At 52.8% G+C, this 21,310-nt stretch overlaps 1 protein-coding gene across 2 annotated transcripts; it reads right to left on the bottom strand.

Moving 5' to 3' along the window:
- Positions 1 to 15: 15 nt before the first annotated feature.
- On the bottom strand, positions 16 to 21,255 carry TRAPPC9 (trafficking protein particle complex subunit 9). Of its 2 annotated transcripts, XM_076067160.1 has the most exons (23): positions 21,036 to 21,254; positions 19,885 to 20,499; positions 17,276 to 17,421; positions 16,602 to 16,730; positions 16,127 to 16,153; positions 15,574 to 15,695; positions 14,916 to 15,041; positions 10,832 to 11,045; positions 10,254 to 10,397; positions 9,756 to 9,882; positions 9,445 to 9,599; positions 8,543 to 8,628; positions 7,869 to 7,995; positions 6,841 to 7,033; positions 5,966 to 6,132; positions 5,492 to 5,641; positions 5,175 to 5,302; positions 4,372 to 4,514; positions 4,166 to 4,276; positions 3,485 to 3,631; positions 2,598 to 2,689; positions 1,973 to 2,199; positions 16 to 1,679 (listed from the first exon to the last, which is right to left on the bottom strand). In XM_076067160.1, exons 2-23 carry the CDS (start codon positions 20,496 to 20,498, stop codon positions 1,509 to 1,511), a joined length of 3,546 nt encoding a protein of 1,181 aa, XP_075923275.1. In that variant the 5' UTR covers position 20,499; positions 21,036 to 21,254; the 3' UTR covers positions 16 to 1,508. The 2 variants fall into 2 exon arrangements, with proteins under 2 accessions (XP_075923275.1, XP_075923276.1); XM_076067161.1 differs by lacking the exon at positions 16,127 to 16,153 and having other exon boundaries at positions 21,036 to 21,255.
- Between the last annotated feature and the right edge of the window lie 55 nt (positions 21,256 to 21,310).

Genomic DNA, 21,310 nt, shown 5'->3' with positions numbered 1-21,310 from the left:
GACGGGAAACTCCTGCGGATTTTGGCTGCCCTCTCAGGACTTTATGCCGCAAAAGGAGGCAGTTTATTTTGCTTCGTTGTAGTTTTTATTATTTACAGGAGCGCGCATTCCTGATCCAGGATGAGACTCACCAGACTTCCCCCATCTCCCCACGGGAGCTGAAGCCGTATCCAGGTGCCTATACCGTAATGTCTCTGTAGTGTCGTGTCTGTGTGTAGTGTGGCATCTGTGTGTAGTGTGGCGTCTGTGTGTAGTGTCGCGTCTGTGTGTAGTGTCGCGTCTGTGTGTAGTCTCGCGTCTGTGTGTAGTCTCGTGTCTGAGTGTCGTCTCGTGTCTGTGCGTTTGTGTTTGAAACGTTGATAGGACACTTAAAATTTTACCACATTCAAGACTTTGATAATTAATCTATTTTTCGTATGGAGTAACTTCTGCTTTTAATTGTAAACCCAGTGATGATGTGTATGCCACTGTCTTTGAGTGATCTGCATCACGGTATCTGTCGCTGTCTGTGGTCTGTCGTGGTGTCCACAGATGGCTGTCTGCGAGTCAAGCCGTTTCAGTGTAAGTCGCTGTGTCCCAGTGTCTGTTGCTCGGTGTGCGTGAGTGGGGCACAGAGCCACTTGGCCCAGACACACAGAGACCGCCTCTCACAGGCTCGCCAAAATATACAGCCATGTGTGAAGCGAGACAAAGGTATTTACGATGATGATGATGATAACCGGGATATAATGAGCAGTTTCAAGCTTGCGACGAAGGCGGGTGCAGCAGTCAGGCAGGAGGTCCTGCCGTCACTCCAAAGCCAGCCGCCTCGCCTCCGGCCACACCGACACCCCGGTAGGGCCAGACACTGCGATACTGCGCCAGTTTAGACACTGGCATAGGGTACCGATGAGGACACCCGTGCATACTGACACAGGTCAGGTTGGCGGCATATCAGCACCGGCCAGCAGACTGGTACACTGGTGCCGATCAGAAACCGACGCGTGGTTACCACCGACGCCCCCAACGTCCCAGCATTGCGATTTCACGCCGGGAGTCCGGCAGTCCTGGCCAACACATGGATCGGCCGACAGAGACTCGGATTATAAAAGCAACGCGACGAGGAGGGGCACGGTCAGGCCCTGACTCGACTCATTATGCAGGGGGGGTGGGTGATGGGGCAGACGATGGGGTGGGCAGGATGGAGTGGGCAAGGCGTGGGGGTCGAAGGACAGGTGGGGGACAGCGACACTGAGCAGCCTCCCTCTTCACCCCTCGTCTCGTTTCACAGCCACTGCAGCGGCGGAAACGGCGGCTCGTGGCTTCCTCGTGCCAATACGGCCCGGAGCTTGCTGAAGCCCTTCCCCCGACCCCCACGTTGTCCGTGTCACCCTCGGTGCTCAAGGACGCCAGCATGGGCCGCAAGGGTCGCTGGGTCCTGGCGCGGTCTCGGTGTCGTAAACAAGACGTAACCGCGGTGGCGCCGTGTGCCGGCGTCAACCCGCCGGCTGGGCGGTGGGGCGTGGCATTCAGGGCGGGGAGCACGGCACAGTTGCGCTGACGTGCACTCGCGGGGGGCAGAGCCACGCCGGTGGCAGGGTGCTGCCCCCGTTCTCTTGGAGTTTGATTTCAAGGAAATAGTCTCCGGGGAAGAGGAAGAGCGGCGCGCAGGAGAAGGAGTAGCTCCCACCGGGGCTCACCTGCGGGTGCGAGACGATGCTGAAATAAACGCCCCGTGACACGCAGCGCGAAAGGTAGCAGATCTGCGAGTGGGACAGACTTGAGCGAGCGACAAAGCAAGTGGGTGAGTGGCTGATGAGTGGGTGAGAGAACGCGCAAGCGAGTCGGAGCATATGGGTGAAGGAGCGAAAGAGTGAACGAGGGATTGAGCAGCTCTGAGTGAATGAGAGAGCGAACGAGCAGGACAGTAAGTCTAAGGGAGAATTGGCGAACAAGTGCATGGATACATGGTCGAGGAAGCGAGTGATCTCACCGTGTCAATGAGGGCCGAGGTGGAGCCCACAAAGGCGACCTCGTGAGCTATGCCGGCCGTCTCCGTCTCGCCATTGTGAAGGTCCCGGCACGGCTCCACGCTCATGGTGAAGAGGCCCACGTCGCGGCACGAGTGGTTGGTGAGCATCACGGTGAATGGTGCCGGCTCTCCCACGAGGCAGTGCACGATCTCTCCGCCCACGCACACTTGCTCGCACATCTCCACCACTGCCATCATCGCACCACCACAACACCCATTTCTATCACAACTACCGTAAACGCACCACCTCCCCGCCAGCGCATGCTCACGTTTCCACCACTGCTATCATCACACCCTCATCACAACAATGAAGCGTATACGCTCACTCGTGTGTGTTTCTATACACCTGTTTGTGTGCCTCTGTTTATGCGTATACCTGTGTACATGTATACACCTGTCTGCGTGTGTACAATGTCTAGTCCTGTGCATTTGTATCCACCTGCATGTGTGCGTGTGCACATGTGCGTGTGCATACACCTGTGCATGTTCACCAAAGTTGATGTCTTAACCTGTGTGTGTGTACACCTGTGTATAGACCCGTGTATAGACCCGTGTATAGACCCGTATGTGAACTGGTGCCACCCACCCCACTGCAGTGGAGCAAGGCGCAGGTGCTCCAGCACGGCCGTGCTCAGCACCGTCTCCACGCTTGCCTCGCCCTCGCGCCCGCTTGACAGGTGAGCGCCGCTGGGTCAAGGAAGAAACTCCGCGCTCAAGGAGGCCACGTTCGTGCGTACAGTACAATGCGCGTGTACACGCACATTGTACTGTGCGTGTACACGTGTACACGTGTACACGTGTGCACGTGTACACGCACATTGTACTGTCGGCCGGACCTGGTGCTGGCCTCCCACCCCCTTGTGTCTCGTGCCAGCCTTCAAAGGTGCTCACTAAAAGTAATTGCCCCAACAGTCTGTTAATATACTTTGTCTTTGTGTGTGCAAATGTACAATCGGCCTCTGCAGATAAGGCTCGTGAAGTGCGCTATTGGGGAGCACAACGAACGGTGGAGGATGACGATGTGGGGAGCATAAATGCTGCGTCAACTAGTCAACCCTGTGACCTACTCCCAAGCCTTCCACATTTAATTCAACGACCTTCAATTGCATCTAATCTGGCATAGGGGCTGTCGTCACGTAGTGTGGGAATGAGTAAATGTCAGTAAATGTCTGTGCATTGTTATTAATAAATATTATGGAATAAAAGAGTGAATTTAAGTGAATGAGTAAGTTAATTTGTTAGCCGGAAAATATTTCTGCAGCCTGCACACCACATCGAGTATACTTCTCACAAAAGCTGTGGCTAATGGTGAACTGCCACTAACTCCAGTCTACCGGCAACCCGTGAAATACTCAGTGAGCAATTAAGCCCTAACCCAGTGCTCAATGCCACACGAGCCCAGCTGGCCTGGCCTCACCCGGCCTGGCCTAGCCCTGCCCCGGCCCCACCCCACTGGTGAAAGGGAAGGATATGAGTTTCCACCGGATGTCAAGTTTTTGGTTGATCTCTTGGCACTCAACCGGGGACTGTGCCGGTCGCTCAGGACCCAGGATGCAAACCGGGGAGTCCCTCGGGTCTGGAGGCTCCTCCCACTGAAGCTTATCCACCTGCACGGCCACGCTGCAATATACGCACGGCAAACATACAGATCCCCCGTGTAACCCGTACGCACTGCCCAGGCACTGCACCCGCAGCCTCCGTCGCCCCAGTGCCGAAGTTTATACAGAGCTCCAGGCGTTGCCCTCCTGCTCAGGGATTGACAGCCACTCACACGGGCAAGCGTGGGCACCAGAGTGCACGCGGGGTTCGGAGCGTGCGGTAAAAAGCTACCCCACAATTAAAATAACTGACATGATTCAGGATCACAATTCAATAACTGTTCCTCTGTTTTCCCTTGTAGAGTATGAGGATCTGTAGTACCTGCAGGGTTTCCATGAATCAATTGCATGCTGAATAATAATCGATTCCCACATGCAGAATATAATGCATGCATCTGGAGCATAAGAATTGATAATAAGCTATGAATCAGAGAAGCGTGACCTCGTATGCCATGTGCGGCACAGAGCAGGGAGGGTGCGAAGTGGAGCGTGCCATATGGAGCACACATTACGCAGGGTGGAGCACGGAGCACACACTACCCAACACGGTGTGTACCGCTTCAGTTCGTGTGAGTGCAGCGCCAGGTCTTGGTTGCCGTGGGAACTGAGGAGCATCTCCATGTCCGTGGTGTTGAGCACGTCCAGCAGGAGGTGGCACTGCCGCGAGCTGCAGCAACAGTCGTGCGTCAGGGCCACCACCGCATGCACCACCACCATCAAAATAACGCCACGAAGGCCGCCGCGCCGTGGCCAATCGCTCACCTGGTGGCGGGCAGGGAGCCGATCCTTGCAAACACCACCGAGGGCTCCACCTCCACGCGCACACCCAGCGTCACTCGACGGTAGTACCCGGCCACGCCGCCCGCCCCGCCGGTGTAGCGCACTGCCAGCGTCCCCTCCAGCGTCTGCAGGTCAAGCGCACCGCCACCGGCGTCACTCCTCTACCCGGCGCGGCGCTGCTCACTTGCCACCGGAAGGACCAGCAGCGCAGCATCACTGCGATCGACTACTTTGCATGCAGTCCCATGACTCGGGCTCCTTTGAATATCAGTAGCCACACAACATGTTGCCTCCCGAACGCGGGAAAACCCCATAGAAGCCCCACCCAGCATGATGTGGCTGATGATGCTGATGACGTCTGGGCAACGATTGTCATGCGATCCAATCAGCGAGTATTGAAGCTCCGGTTTTGCAAACTTTGCAACTTTTGGGGTTTCATTGGGGACAACATCTTGTCAAGGGACTCATGACAAATCTAGCCACTTTGAGAAGATGACATGATGCAGACTGAAGAGCGATTTTCTAGGTGTGTGTATTAAGACTCCTCGATCAGGTCTCTATGTGTAACACTAAGTAAATTGTCAAATTACGTTTTCGATGACCTTCCAAAGTCTATCGAGCAAACTTACGAGTGATGCTGTATAATAGTTTCAGAGACTTTCTGTTTTAAGCAGGTGGCAACACTGCAGCAGTGCATACGAGGATGCACAGGCACACACGCGGATGCACACGCACACACACACGGCCGCACACGCACAGACACAAACGCACACGTTCGCACGTACCCTGAGCCTGCCAGCACCGCTGTGCTTGTGGTCGGGCGGTGTCCCTCCTGGCGCTCGCATTTCCAGACGCGGTTTCATCAGCTGCCGCGCGGGGCTAGCGAATGGGGTCCCCGTCACCGTCACCGTGTCTACATATGCGCAGCCGGCACGGGGAGACACGTTCAAGCGGGCAAACGCGGATGCAGCGACACGCAACAGTACGGAGACGTGGGGAGACGTGATGGACTTGAGCGAGTTCACGTAGCTTCCCTGCCCCTCGCACCTGGCGCCCACTCCCATGTTCCGACAGATGGAGCTCCAAAAGGGTGCTCGCTCACCGTCGTGGAGCTCCATCAGGAAGCCCTCGGAGGAGAAGTCGAGCTGGGACTGCAGGTGCAGAGTGAGCGTTGCCACAGCGCCAGGGGCGAGAGGTAGCTGGGAAAGCACCTCCTGAGTCTCCCAGGTGAGCAGGTCGCAGACACTCTCACCTGTACACGCACAATCACAGCGCCACAGTATCAAACCCAAGCACTGGACACACAAACAGCATATAACTAGAGCATGTGCATGCAACCACAAAACAATAAACACATGCTCACACATACAACCACAGCAAGCACACACAAAAACAACCACAGGACTACACACAACCACAACACCACGCCCACCACAAGCAGAGCACACAACAGGGACCAGGCACAAATACACGCGACTACGGGTCTCTCTTTTTCCGCAGAGAAACAATCATGTTTCCCCATTAATCCCTGTATTGGTGGCATTGTGGATCGGTGGGGATCGTGTGCCGGACGTGCCTCTGCTTTGCGCCGGCGTGAGCTGCAGCTCCAGGGTCTCGGCGGCGACCTTGCCGATGTTGCGAATGCGCACGGTGACGGAGAGCGGCTCACCGTTGAACGCGCGCACGCACATGCTGCCCGCGGCCACCTCCTCCCCTGCCGTCGGGCTCAGGGAGCTGGCCGCCCTGTAGCGCGCAGCCACGAAAATCGCAATGGCAAAATCAGTCACGAAATCGCACGCAAAGGTTCACAAAGCCACACTCACGAAGACAACCACACGCGTGGCTGTCACAATCACTTATACGTACACAAACGGCACCACACACACACAGCCAAACTCATAAACTGAACTACTTCTTCTTCCTGGCATTACTGTCACTCATGTGGGCTCTGCCTTCCTGGTCCTCCTTTCGCGACGAAAGTGTGTCCTGGGCTATCATCTCCACATTCACTCCATTTCTTCATATCCCAGGTCACCTCTTCAATCGACCTCTTTCTATGCCTGTTTCTCGGGTCTCCGCCATGGCGCTCCAATGTTCATCACCTTTATTCTCCCCGTGTGGTTTTCCTCTCTTGTAACCACATGTCCAAATCATTCAAGTCGACTTTCAACCATTCACACACAGCCACACAGAGAAGACTCTCACACACCGTCCTGACCTTTTCCTGTTCAAGTATCTGTGATCAGATACCCATACAACACGACTGGATCGAGCACACCACATCCAGTAAACTTCTCGCTAAAGCTGTGGTTACTAATTCCGTTCCACCTACTCCAGTCTACCAATGAAATGAAGCCCAGCACGGTGAATGTGCCTTCTCTCGGAAGTCTGAAAGGAAAGAACCCCGAAGGTGGGTGTGGGGTCACCGCGGGGTCACGAGCAGATTCGTACCGTGACAGCGACGTGGAGATCTGTAGGAGCGGCAGAGCTGGGACCACCACAACCTCGCAGGCGCCCGCGATGGATTTCCCCTTCATCGCCGGCTCCTCTGCCCCGACGCCATCTCCTGGCGAGGCGGCGGCGCCCAGCGCCAGGTCAGCCACCTCGCAGCGCGACCGCACCCCAAACACGGTAGTCTCGTAGCCTGTGCAGTACCACGCAGCAGCGATGAGACACAGAACCGCGCTTCACCGGAGTTCACTCCGCACTGCGTTTTACTCCATGGTTTTTCTGGGCAATACCTCTTCCACTTAGAGCTGCATCTCCTCTAGGTAAATTGACAGTGCCGCCTGTTCGCCCAAAATCACGCCACCTCTTCTGAATCGCTGCAACCTCATTCCGCGCCACAGATACAAATGAAGGCGAGAGATGGAAGCGAGTCTGGACTGCGGCCAACGTCAAAAAGAAACATCTCGTACAGGACCCTACTACCGTCGACCCTCCCGCAGGTTTCAACCTTTCACGCCGCCAACAGTCGACCATCAACTGAATCAGGACCGGGCATGGCCGATGCGGTTGCCACCTGATGCGCAAATGGCGCATCGAAGATTCAGCGGTCTGCGAGTGCGGCCACGAATCCCAAACGATTGGCCACATTCTAAACAGCTGCTGCTGTCTTCACTCCTTTAAAGGAGTAACGGGCAAGATCCACTCTGCACCTGAACAGACAATTGAGTGGATAACAAATAAAAAATTACATCTTAAAATATGCTGCTATGAATCCATACGAAAGAAGACTAGCGAAAGACTATCGTGCATGTGTTGCGAGGAATGCACATTATGATGTACGTGTTGTTGTACACGTTGCGCTTTGTGAACTGCAGTGTATTGTGGTGAGCATGTGTTGCTATGTTGTGCATTGAGGTGTGTGTAGTGGAGTGTGTTGTGGTAAGCATGTGATGTGTGCGTATTACGGTAAGCTTGTGCGTTGAGCGTGTACTGAGGAGTGTTGAGGTTAGCGTGTGTTGTGGTTGGGTCACCCTGGATGGTGATCTGGCCGGTTGTCTTCGGCACCCCGACCAGGGTGACGGGGTAGAGGCCGGACTCTGCTGGCAGAGACAGAGCTGCAGGGAGGGACTCGAACTCAACTCCAGACGTTAGTAGGGCCTACAGCAAACACACACACGCTTGTATACATACACACACTCATATACAAAGATCCCCTATTTAGACTGTGTGTGGGCTTATGTTGCACACACACACTCGTGTGTGTACACGAGGGGGTGGGTGGCCAGCAGCACACTTGGCCACCATTGTCTCTCCAATGCTACACATTGCACTAGGTACTCATTAAAGACTGATTTGACCTAAAGGAGGCCCAGGACCAGTTCAGATATTCGTCACCATCATTGGTATAGAGCAGGAATCGAAATCTGCTAGCCAAGTTCTTACCGCAATACACTGACCAAACACGTGTACATGTCAACGCCGTGCTTCTTAGTATCAACTCTACGAAGCTCAGCGGAGAACTGTACATCCCAGCACTCCTGTGGGTGGCTGTGGAGGGATGGGATTGAATAGAGGTGGTTGGGAGTGCAGGAGCAGGGTGGGAGGGCTGTGGAGGAGTAGGAGTCTGGGGCTGGTGGGTGCTGGCTGCGGGGTGGGGAGCTGAGCCACGGTAGAGGCTGGGGGGGTGCGTGGGAGGCCTCCGCACCACATTCTCCACGCGCAGCTCAAATGGCATGGGGTTGTAGACCTTGAGCTGCACCTCGCACACGTCCCCCTGCACCCACTGGAAATCTGTCGCGCACAACATGCGGGGCATGAAGTTAGCCGTCAGCATGCAATTGTCTACAACTGATTCTCCATACGATGTGCGTGTGTACGTATTCTTGCATCTGTGTGTGCGTCTGAGTGTGTGCATATGTACGTGTAGCGGTGAGCGCGCTGCGCTATGAACCTGGCAACCCAGGTTCGATTCCCGCTCACAGCCAACACCAGTGACGATTATCTGAACCGGTCCCGGGCCTCCCCTAGGTCGACTAAGCCTCAAATCAGTAAGACTCCCTGGTGCAGTGTGTAAACATTGCCACTAGGGAGACAAAGGCGGTCGGGCGTGGTGCTGGCCACCCACCCCCTCGTGTACCGTTCCGGCCTTAATAGGTGCTCGCTAACAGCACTTGCCCCTACAGTCTGTTAAGGCTATATGGGGGATCTTTGATCTTTGATGTACGTGTGTCTGTAATGGGGAGTGGTATTGCAGCGGTTAACGTACTGTGCTATGAACCCAGCTAAGTAAGTTCCCTTCCCACTCACGGCGACCACCAGTGGTGATTGTCTGAACTGGTCCTGGGCCTCTCCCAGGTCTACTCAGCATTAAATGAGTACCTAGTGCGGTGTGTAAACATTGCCACTCGGGAAAAAAAGGTGGACAGGCGTGGTGCTAGCGACCCACCCCCTCATGTTCCGTGCCGACCTTCATAGGTGCTCGCTAACAGCACTTGCCTCAAAAGTCTGGTAAGGCTAAAATTGGATCAATGTCTTGTATGTGCCTATGTATGCAGGTGTGTATGTATGTAGATGTGTGTGTATACGTGCTTGTGTGTGTGCCTGTACCAATCTTGTTGGGGTTGTCGTTGGGGTCGCGCCGCGTGTGGCTCACGATGGGAGAGTAGATGAAGGGGCTGCTCTTGACAGGGGTCCCGTGCCCCTCGCGCCCCTTCAGCCTCTCTGGGCGCAGGGTCAGAGGCAGGTTCAGGGGCTTCAGGGATCTGTACGGGGACACACACACGTGAACACACAAATTCCCTGTAGCCATCACAGCTTGGAAGTCTAAGTGCTGTTTGCAAGTCTCCAAATGACAGCCAGTGCGTGCGTGTGTCTTAGTCTTTGTGTGTGTGTACGTGTGTGGCGCATTTGGACGCTACCGGACAATGGGCAGCCGTGTGAACGGCACGGCGGGGATGGCGAGACCCTCCCACACATCGATGGTGGCGGTGTGGCCAGGGCAGCGTGCTGTATAAGTCTCCAGCACCTGGCTCACCTCCTTTTTCTCTACACTCGCACGTACGGGCATAGCAGCGCAGTCACAGATGAGGCGCAACCTTCACGCATGGGGGCGAGGTGGGGTTAGGGGTGCATGTCGTGCGCGTGTGTGAGGGGTAGATTCGTAATTAATGCTCGAGTGTGTGTGTGTGTGAGAGAGGCAGAGTAAGGTGTGTGAGGTGGGATTAGTGTTCGCACTGAACGTTGACACCTGGATGTGAGGGAAGATAAGTGTTGGTTTTCGGGTTAGGGCTGCACTGGGTGAGGTGTTAAGACATGGATGTTGTGGGGTATAGGGAGGGTAAAATGATGGAAAGGTATTGGAGGAGTGTGTGGAGGTTGGGATGAGGGTTCAGTGTTGGCAGGGTGTGTGGAGGTACCCTGCTCAGACAAGAAATCCAGCATGGTGTGCAGCAGGAACGACATGTGCCGCACACCCAGCGCTGGGTTTCCCATGCGGCGGGACGCGTACACCAACTCGTGCAGGACACGCAGCTGCACAGCCGGCCACCCCTGGTGCAGACCTACAACAAGCGTAGGAATGTGCGTAAACATTGGTACAGACAAGCACTCCAATACACACAGACACGTAGGAACGCACCTACACGCTGGTATACATTTTAACACGTGCACAGTCATGTACGCGAGAACAATTACGAAACCGAACGTACAAACGCACACCAAAATTGGTATATGTGCACACAGGAACAAACATTTCCCATAGTGTCTTAAACAAACTGTTGAAGCAGGTACCGTTAGTGAGTGCCAATTAGTCACCACAGCTCACGAGCAGGTGGTGTGGCCAGTAAAACGTCTAGCTGCCTCCATCTTCCCAGTGAACAGCGTTTACACATCGCACTGTAGACGGATTGCACGTTGGCACAACTGCACCATGAGCCCGCGCGGCCAAGTGCTGACGTGGCGGTGGCAGCGCGGCTACCCCTACGTGCTCGCTGACCCTGGTTGTAGTGGCTGGGGTCGAGCGAGAGGCTGTATCCAGGCAGAGTGTCCAGCAGTAGGCGGTAGCACGCCTTCCAGCCCGGCTCGGCCACGTGCGGCCCAACGCACTGCATGGCCGCCACGCGTTTGAAGAATGACGCCTTGCGGCGGAAGCCGATGAGGTCGTAAAGGTCAGCGAGCGCCGCAAACCGCTGGATCCGCTCCTCCTCCGACTGCTCAGTGTGAGACAGAGTATTTTCAGAATCAGAATATTTATTTATTCTGGAGGAATCCCATGAGCTATAAAGCTCTTTTTTACAGATGTCCAGTAGGGGCAGGTAAGAACGTTACAACAGCAAACAGTACAAAAATACGATAATAGAGCAAAGTGCAAGAAAGGTAAACAAATCACCCAAAAATATACAAATAAAACGAAGCCATCCCCATTCTACCAGGCAAAGCCCACTGAGGTATTGACTTATTTTTCAGAAGCGACCTGGCAACTAATGATAGCTCAACAAAGTGGCCCATCACGTCGACATTTATAACACCAAAATCATCTAAATATTCTCAATGCATGCTTCTAAAAGAACGTTAACCATGGGGTACGAATTCTAGTTGAGCAATATTACTCTCTCACCTCCATACCCCCCATCATCCGCAGCTGGGTTGTGGTGCCTATGCACGTCTGCAGTTCCCGTGGGCGTCGAGGTGCTATACCCTAGCTTGTCAGAAGATGGTACAATAAATGTGGACTCTACCTGTATTCTTTGGGTCTTTCGATAAAGTCACGTAGATAGTTCAAAGAAAATAACAAAAAACTACGACGTTTCGATCAAAACACAAGCGATCGTCATCAGGAAGAAAGCTGCTGAATGCAGAATGTTTTATAGGGTGTAGTCCTAGGGTCTAAACGAAGTGGGCGGGGCTAGTGATGTTAATGTGAGAAATTAGCATGTTAATGTAAGATCGGAGAGCGGCGTTCACGACGAGTGCGTGGGTGGCTATGTTAATGTGAGAGATTAGCATGTTAATGCAAGATCACAGAGCCCCGTGATGCAGAGGTCGGCGTCCGTAGGTGGCCACGTTGACGCGAGAAATGCAACCTGCTAATGTGAAATCGGAGCTTCGAAGCCATGGGGGAATTTTTTTTTTACATCGGAAGGTGGCAGGAAGTGATCACAGCCAGTTATGACTTAAACTGGTTGATAACGTCCTTCCAAGGATTGCCACGTTAATACCAATCTTCTCGGTTGAAATTGTGTCTTTGTCTATATATAGATGCATTCATGAACAAATATTTGTTGATAGCCAGTGGGTTTGCAAAGTACTTTCGTCTTAGAGAAATCAATTTCGTGTGAGCCCACCACATTCAAACAATGATCAGCCACGGCCGAGGTATTGGCGCTTTGTTTCCTCTCACACAGCTTAAAGGTCGTGATCTGAACGTGGCTCTTTCACTCCAGCGCTGTCCTACCAGACAGTCTCGTCCCTTCACCTGATGAAGGCCGCTTGTGTTGTGGCCGAAACGTCGTGAGAATATTATTGTGTTATTTTATTTTATCAATTTATTATTTTATTCTCATTCTACGTGACTTTAGCGAAAGAACCAAAGAAGATGAATCATTGCAGTCACGAAAGCTTTAAATCGAAATTTGGTCCTACTGTGTTTCAGATCTGCCTTATGTTCACGAACACGGTCCGAGACATGTCGCTTAGTTTCCCCAATGTAACGACTGCCGCAGACACAGCTTAGTTCGTAGACGCCGGGATATTGCATGTCAGGGATCACATCCCTCACAGACGGGATCAGATCACGAATTGTATGTACTGTGTTAAATCGAACCTGGATCTTGTGTTTGTTAATGATTTTGGAAATCTTTTGGTGACCCCTGCTATGTATGGCAAGGTGATGGTTTTGATTGGGTTCTTTCCCAACGGTTGGGGTGATAGCTTTACTGATTGTGTAGTCTGAATATCCATTCATTTTGAAAGCTTGGTGCACGTGTTCCAGTTCACTGGCTAGGTGATGATGGTCGGAAATGCATCGAGCTCTATGGTGTAGAGTTTTGATGAGGGAATTCTTCTGGGATGGATGGTGGTGGGAGTCAGGCTTTAGATAGGCATCCGTATGAGTGGCTTTCCTGTAGACAGTGTCCCATTGAGCCATCTGGTCTCTTATTGATTAAAACATCCAAGAATGGTAGCTTGCCATCCTTTTCCACTTCCATGGTGAATTTGACGGCTGGGTGTATGGAATTGATGTGGTTGAGGAATTGGTTCAGAACCAGTCGTCCATGTGGCCAGATGACAAACGTCTCATCTAAGTACCTATTCCACAAGGACGGATGTAAAGTGGGGATGCCTGGATGGCATCTGTCTCAAATTTTTTCATGAAAATATTGGCTACAACCAGAGATAATGGAGAACCCACTGGGGTACCTTCAACTTGTTTGTAGAATGTTCCATTGCAGGTGAAGTAAGTGTTGGTGAGGCAGTGTCTCACCAGGGCCGGTACATCAGCATTCAGTCCTTGTTGGACCAATTCTTCAATTAATGTAATGGTGTCGGGCACAGGAACTTTGGTAAACACAGAGACTACTTCGAAACGAATGTGCAAATCACCTGGAGATAGTGAGATGTCCTTAATTAACGATACCAAGTGAGCTTAATTGTAAGGTCTCAGACAGAAATCGGGCCAGTTTGTAGGTGGGTTAGTCAATGGTGGAGACGATAGGACGAAGGGGTGTCCCTTCTTTATGGATTTTTGGTAAGCCATACAAACTGGGTGGTCTAGCAGCAGAGAGTTTTAAGGAAAACCGCTTGGTTGGTTCGATTAAAGATGTCCAATCGGTGATGATATTGTTGGTTTTCGTAACGAGGCTGTTGGTGGGATCTCTTTTAATTTTTGTATAGCTAACATCATTAAAAGTAGGTCCTGAATTTTGTTATTGTATGTGGTTTTGTCCATGATGACTGTGGCATTGCCCTTGTCGGCTGAGGGGATGACGATGTTGCTGATAGGTGTCTTCGCGTTTTTGAGGATTGCAGCGATTTCCGATCTTGCCACGCCTGCAGTACTGTGTCCCAAACCCTTAAAGGCTACGTCGACCTGGGCAATGATATCATCTACTGGGATGTGTTTAGGGGTGACTGCGAAATTCAACCCTTTAGCTAGAACCGATTTTAGGCTGTCAGAAATTGGACTGTTACTCTGATTGATAACAATCGTGTCAACGTCTAACTTTTTAATGTGTGGATCTGGCTTCTTCTTGGACAGGAGGTTGAACTTGGAAATCAGGTTATTTTTGCATTTAGCTGACACTGAGGCGGCTGAAGAGTCTGTCATGTTATCTAAATGCTCCTAATCAGATGTAGACATTTTTTCTGTCAATGTTAAGTGTGATTTCAGGAGAGTCATATCTAAAATATCTAGTTCAAAACGGAGCAGTCTTATCTAAAATATCTAATTCAAAACGGAGCAATCTGACACTTGGGCTATGCCCATTTTAAACCTTTATAAACAGTTTGCCTTTAGAGGCTAACCCCATTTTCTTGATGACGACCGCTTGTGTTGCGATCGAAATGTCGTGGTTTTTATTTTTATGATTTTTACTCACTTTATTATAATTTTTCTACGTGACTTTACCGAAATAACCAAAGAATATGAACTTATTACTATATAGAGGCGCCTGCCCAAGGATTTTACAACGTTGTTCGCATTGGCTTTTGGCAACATTAAGTCACAAGACTAATTTGAAGACTAATATGTTGACTCCCAATATAATTCAGGTTATAAGAAAAAAATGATGATCCAAACTGGCTGGGAGTTAAACTATTCATAGAGGGGTTCCAATAATATGTAGTATACAGACCCCAGAATCAATTTCAGGGGTTAAAGTGTTATAATTCGGTCCGTCAGAAAACAAAACTGAACAACTCTGCATTAGCCTATCATTTGCATTTAACACAAACATAATTCGACGCGCTTATGATGTGCAAGAGAGAGTGTGAGTACGGCCGAGGCCGCACTCCAGTTGTAGCTGCTGCGCTGGGGTTGTGGGTGTACTGCGTTTTTGGTCGGCGCGAGCGGTAAGGCTCACCACCCCGGTGTGGATGTACACCGCGTTCTGCAGGAAGTCCGAGGCCTCGATGCGCTTCTTTTGCAGTGCAAGGACGCGCACCACCTTGATGCATGCCTCCAGCTCCACCACGCTCGCCAACTTGAACTACACACGACCACACGTGAGGCGATTTGGCGGTTCGCAGGGCTGGCGGTGGAGCAGCAGGGCCGGGATGTGCATATGCTTGACAACGACAGCTGTACTATTGGATTAATTAAGTTATCAATTTGCTGTTTATCGGTTAATTACTCGGCTAATCGAGTGACAGGCAAAAGGTCAAATAAAGCTTCGTGTCTGCTCTCAAGTGTGCCATTGGACAAGAAGTGATGGGCGGGGCTGGGAAACGTGATCAGCATCATTAAACGTGTCACACTGGACCCGACTTGTAGGGGGTTCCCGCCTTCCGAAAGCAGGATGTTCGGGGTGGTCATCATTCTTAAAAGGTCCGAGTAATCAACTACCTAAGGAAGTAATCAACTACTTAAGGAAGAAGTTGATTACAAACTTTTCTTGATGAATAAACTTCATCGACAAATTGCGCAAGCTCTGGTCCTCACAAGTGACCGCACAACTCAGTGCTGATGTCCACACCCATACGGTGTTGGCAATGCTCCCTTGCGTGGACCGACGCTCGCACCTTCCCGTAGAAGCCGATGGCCTCGCGGTATCGCTCCACAATCTCGTCCGGGCTCAGGCAGTTCTTGGTTCGGCCAATCTCCGTGCTGGGATCAGCGCTCAGCCCGTTACTCGTCAGTGTTCCTGTTTCACAGCAACAAACAAGCGCGAGTTACGTGAAAGAGGTGCGGTCGGTGGGGGCGGGTTACAGTGGGGAGTGGGGATAAGGGGGGAGTGGTGGGGGTAAGGGTGGACGGGCCAGCAGTTGTGCGAGGCCAAGCAGGGTTGTGCAGGCAGGTGGGTTACATGGCATTGGTTGCAAGCACGCAAGGCCATGCACACGTACACACAACCACACACAAGCACAAATCCACAGCACATACATATATACATGCAGGGAGGGTACAGGCCGTGGTGAGTTAAGCATGAAGAAGCTGGAGCGGGGAGACACGGGAGAACAATGGCACCAGCGAGGCCGTGGGAAACATCCAGAACAACGCGTGCAGCGGGAACCTCACGTGAAAATCAACGAACGATTTCAAGCTCAGTGGCAATACAGCGCCGACGGTGCTCACCTGGGTCAATGAGCAGCTCTTGAGCACCTATGACACACGCAGAGCAGTGGCGGCATTAATGGAAAGGGAAACAGACGGTGGAGACGCAAGGGGGAGCAGACACAGCATTGAGAAATGGCACACACACAACAAATAGATAGCATTGACACAGACAGTTATATAGTACAGACAAAAGACAGCATAGATACACAGGTCGTACTGACAAAGTACAGCACAAAGACACATCACACACACACATACGTAGCACACACACAGTACAAACATAATACAGCCACAACACACACACACCTGCAGCCTCCACATGACAGAAATACACAGACACCCATAGCTCGAGCTGAACAAGTCCAAACACTAAAGACACAGAGCTGGTGTCCTGATCAAATCGGCCAACAACTCCTGGACATTGACAACCCTCAGAAACCGCATCTGACCGACCGCCCATGTGACCCTTGGGCCCTCACAGCTTAGCACATACCTGACCGCTGCTTGCGGTCTCCGTCTGGTGGAGCCAGTGCCCCCGAGGTTTTGCGAGGGGCTGGCTTGGGCCCCGTGCCGTTGGGGTAGTGATAGATGACAGAGGCGGCGCACAGGCCCTCCAGGGCCGCTGCGTGCGGCGCAAACGGGGGCAGAACGGAATGCAGACGGCATATCAACCACCGGGCGTGCGCAACGCGATTACATGCGGGACACTCGTGGGCTACATATTACACACATTGCTAGTAATACAGTCCATAGATGGCACACCATACATGTGTTACAGAACACAGGCTGCCCATGATACAGGATGGAAATGGTAAATGTCAATCAGCAGGGTTCTTCAATTCAATTTTCCAAGTCACGTGATGAAAGTAGCGTGTGGTGGCGGGCCACGTGACATTGCTACACCTGTACATGTAAACACTAATCTGTCTCTTCTCTCCAACTCTCTCATCTCTACCTGTCTTTATGTTTTGGCTAGCCGAATCTTTCCAAGAGGCTTCATTGGCCACAGATGGTCTGCACACCGCCTACTTTTAAACCCTGCCACACGCAACCGGGCCAAACGTGGTACATGCCACGCGTATTGCAAGCCGCACGCTGTGAGGGACGGGGGAGGGTGCGGTGTGGCCAGGGTGCGGGTGCTGTGCCCGTGGCGGAGAGCAGTCTCACCCCCGAGCCAGAGGAAGTCGTTGATGGAGCGCAGCGTCTCCACGGCGATGTGGTAGTTGACGAGGGCGTCCTGCAGCATACCGGCTTGCAAGCTCAGGTCACCCACATGCTTGCGCATGCGGCCCTGACAGCGCTTGCGGTAATTCCTGAAAGCGAGCACCACGCAGTGAAACGGTACAGCCAAGACGCTCTTACCGCCAACGCGTTGGAGATGAATGCTCCTGTGTTTTGCTGGCCGGCACGAAGGTCGTGCCACACACTGTGCCGCGTCATGAAACCAGACCCTTTGCTCTGACGGGCAAAGATTGCGGTGGATGCTACTCAGTCTACACAGCCCTATGACTGAAAGCTTAATAGAAGACACATTGGCTTAAAAATAATTCCCTTCAGTTCTTCAGAAAATTATAAATCTAGCCACAAACCACAAACTAATTATTTAATAATTACACTAAAGAGAGATTGGTTTGTGGAAGGAAACAAGGGTAATTGGAGAAACGCCACTCGAGGATAAAACCAAAAACTCTGCGCAAATAGATTAAATAATACTTAACTTGTATTGTCATCTGCTTGGCATCTTGCAGCTCAAGATAGTCTCCCATCCAAATACAAACCAGGCTCAAAGCCTGCTAGACTATCGAGATCTGACACATTTAGGGTCTTCAGGGAAATTAGGTCGTAAGCTTCACGACAAACCTTGCACAGCAGCTGCTCATTGACCTAGGTGAGCACCGTGAGCGTCACATCAAAGACAAGGATCCCCCGTGTAACCTTAACAGACTGTTGGAGCAAGTGCTGTTATTGAGCGCCTATGAAGGACGCCACGGCACACGAGGAAGTGGGTGGCCAGCAACACGTCCGGCCGTCTTTGTCTCCCTACTAGCGATGTTTACACACTGAGCCAGGTATTCATTTGAGGCTGAGTCGATCTAGCGGAGGTCCAGGGATGATTCAAATAATCGTCACTGGTGTTGGCCGTGAGCGGGAATCAAACGCGAGTCGTCAAGTTTGTAGCGTAGTGCACTGATCACTGAGCCACCGCTCCCGATACCGGGAACATAAACACACACACTGTTTACACTCCAACACGTTTATAAACAATGGGGCATTGTGCACAGCCATAACAGGGAACTGTTGTCGAAGAATGCAAATGAGGTATCCGCATGGAACCCAATAACCTCTAGAAGCCACCCAACCTTAATTGTGAAGACACGTGGTCAAGTCTGTGCCAAAGAACACCTTTATGATACGATGCACGACGTCACCAGTTACTGGCAAAGCCGCTCACGCAGACTGAGCCGATTAAAATGTAATCGGGTGGCTGATGAGTGCACCCTTTAACCCACGCCATTGACAGTGACGTTCGCACACGCGAGTGCTTGCTGATGAGCGGGGTGGGGGGGACAGGCGTTGGGGTCACTGATTGCTATCGAGCTTTGTGATTAAACAAGTGTTGCCATCTTAGCAATTTTTTCATGAGATCTCCTGACTTTTTGGATATCCGGAGTAGCAAAAAATTGTCAAAGCGACGTGCAACAAACAGCGACTTTCCGACACGAGGACAAGAAACAAATTTAAAAGCGATTCCAGGTGGTATTGGAGATCCTGTATCAGTCTACGTATGTTTAATACTTGTTTAGTTTTATATAAGAAATGATTATGACTTTAGAGATCTATCTAGCGACTTATGAGGTTTCTAGATTTGAAGCTTTCGTGACTGCAAGGATCCATACTCTTTGGTTCTATTCGGTAAAGTCACGTAGGTAAAAAATAAAACAACAAAAAACACGACGTTTCGGCCACAACGCAAGCGGCCGTCTTCAGGCGAAAGGAACAGACCTGTCGGGACGACAGAGCCTCAATGAACGACGCCAGGTTTGGCGACTTTCCAATTTAAGGACTTGGCAACACTGCTCTGGAAATGTCAGCAGTCACTGCATCCCTTGGCTCAGTTAGTGCCCAACCAAGAGCAGAGTAGAACATATACGCCGTGACCCTGGCTAACAGCGCGATCTCACCAACCCATCACAGTCACACTGTCAGCAAGAGGCAGCGACTCTGAACGAGACTTAAATGTTGGAACCCAAAGCGGGTTCAAAAGTTAACATATGCCAGACCAGCCACGAGACGCACAGCCAGTACCAATATACGTGCAATTCGATGCTCTATAAACACACGGAGGTGAATAATTAAACATGAGACTTGAACAAGTTTTTCAATAATGACTCGCAATTAGGAGCCAGTAACTTGACATGACTCCACACGCAGACTTCAGTGGGCTGTGCTTGGGCTACAATTTTAATTAAACGCTCTCATGACACAATATTTTTACGCAGTACACAATCTGTATTCAACCAGGCCGGCTGTAGTAAACTTGCAATCTGACTGAGAAGAACCACGATAGTCAACAATCACTGTTTCAAAATGGCAGAGCTGGCTGATGCAATGATTCAACGAGACCTCCCTCGTTACCAAAATTAGATAGTAATGGGGCAAGTCTGCTCACAAGCATTCCAAAGAGCCAAGTTGACTGACACACCCACACCCAAGAACAGCCAAGGCTGTACCGCACAATTTGCACGAGTCGTGGCCACTCTCGCATCACCGCCCACCTGCTCTCCGTGTCCAGCCCCACGAAGTCCTTCTTCTCAAAGGGCACGCACAGCAGCGGGATCTTGTCACCGGACTTCTCGCTGGCGCGGTCAAGCCGCTTGGACTCAAGCACGATGAAGAGGGACCCCACGAACTCCTCCACGCGGGCCTCCAGGCCGTCACACGAGTCCGCGTCACGGTAGAACACCACGTCGGAGCGCGGCTGCTCAGCCGCATCTCCGCTGATGCCGAGCACCAACAGCCGCGAGTCGAAGAGCGAGTGCGCGTGCACGGTGCGCAGCTGCTGGAAGCTCTCGAAGGTGTGCGGCCATCGCTGCGCAGACGCGCACTCCGCCACCCCGATGAGCCCCACCACCTTGCGGTGCGTCTGAAAGTCCCCCCAGTGGTTGTTGTCAGGCGGGTAGTGCCGGCGGTAGCGCACGCATACCGCGCGGCTCGAGTCGCGCGTGCCCACCTGGGTGAGCGCGGCCACGCGGTCGAAGACGCGCTGGAACGCGTCCTCCGACAGCACCCCCACGGGCTGCACCAGCACTAGCAGGCTCTGGTGCTCCTCGGCTGCCTGCGTGTAGTCGGGCACGCTCATGCCTGCCACCCGCGCGCCGCGCCGCACCATCCTGGCAACAACACAGGGCAACGGAAACAGGGCACGGGTTACACATGACGAGAACGCAGAGAGGGAAACGCGGCTTAAAGCCCCGTGGCCTGACGGGCTCCATTGCTCGAGGCTCGGCAAGCCGGGCCTTGGTCGGGGTAACGGAGCCACTCCGCGCCGCAGAGGCGGAGCCCCAACGACGGCAAAGGGCCTCCAAACCCAACTCGCAACCTCCTCACAGCCACTCGCTCCCTACAACGTCAGACGCGGTGATGTCTCCCGGTTTCTCAGTCTCCCCACCGCCCCAGTCCATTCCCGCTATTCCCAACCTTCCTGCCCTGCCCTCCCCGTTATTCCCAACCCCGACGCCTCTCCACTCCCTCCTCCTCCTCGCTCTCCCTGCTCACTCCTCGCACCGCTCTCCCCGTTATCCCCACGCCCCGCTCGGCCACCCCCTTTGGCGTGCTCGCCTCCACGGGTTAGTCGCCGCCTCCCCGGGGCAACACCACTAGCACCACAGCGGTGACGTGCGCGGGGCCTCGCGAGCCGCTCTCGCACCGAGGAGAGAAGCGCGGGGCGGCTTGGCGCCGAGGAGGCGACTGCGGCCGCCGAGAGCTGCGAGAGCTGGAGGCGCGTAGGCTCAGGCTCGGCTCGGCTCGCGGTCCCCCCCGGCTCGGCTCCCGCGGCGTCTCCGACCGTCGCTCCTCGCTCAGGCCGCCATGGCAAGCGACGTCACCGACGACGCCACCCTACGGTCCCGCAGCCCGCGCGCGCCGCAACAATTGGTCCCCCGTGCAGCACGTGACTCACGCTCGCGCGGTTCCCATTGGCTG

The sequence above is a fragment of the Petromyzon marinus genome, chromosome 15, assembly GCF_048934315.1.
Source record: "Petromyzon marinus isolate PM22_M1 ecotype Great Lakes invasive population chromosome 15, UKy_Petmar_22M1.pri1.0, whole genome shotgun sequence".
Classification (NCBI taxonomy): domain Eukaryota; kingdom Metazoa; phylum Chordata; class Hyperoartia; order Petromyzontiformes; family Petromyzontidae; genus Petromyzon; species Petromyzon marinus.
Note: the sequence above shows the minus strand (reverse complement) of the source record. Positions and strands in the feature narration are given on the sequence as shown.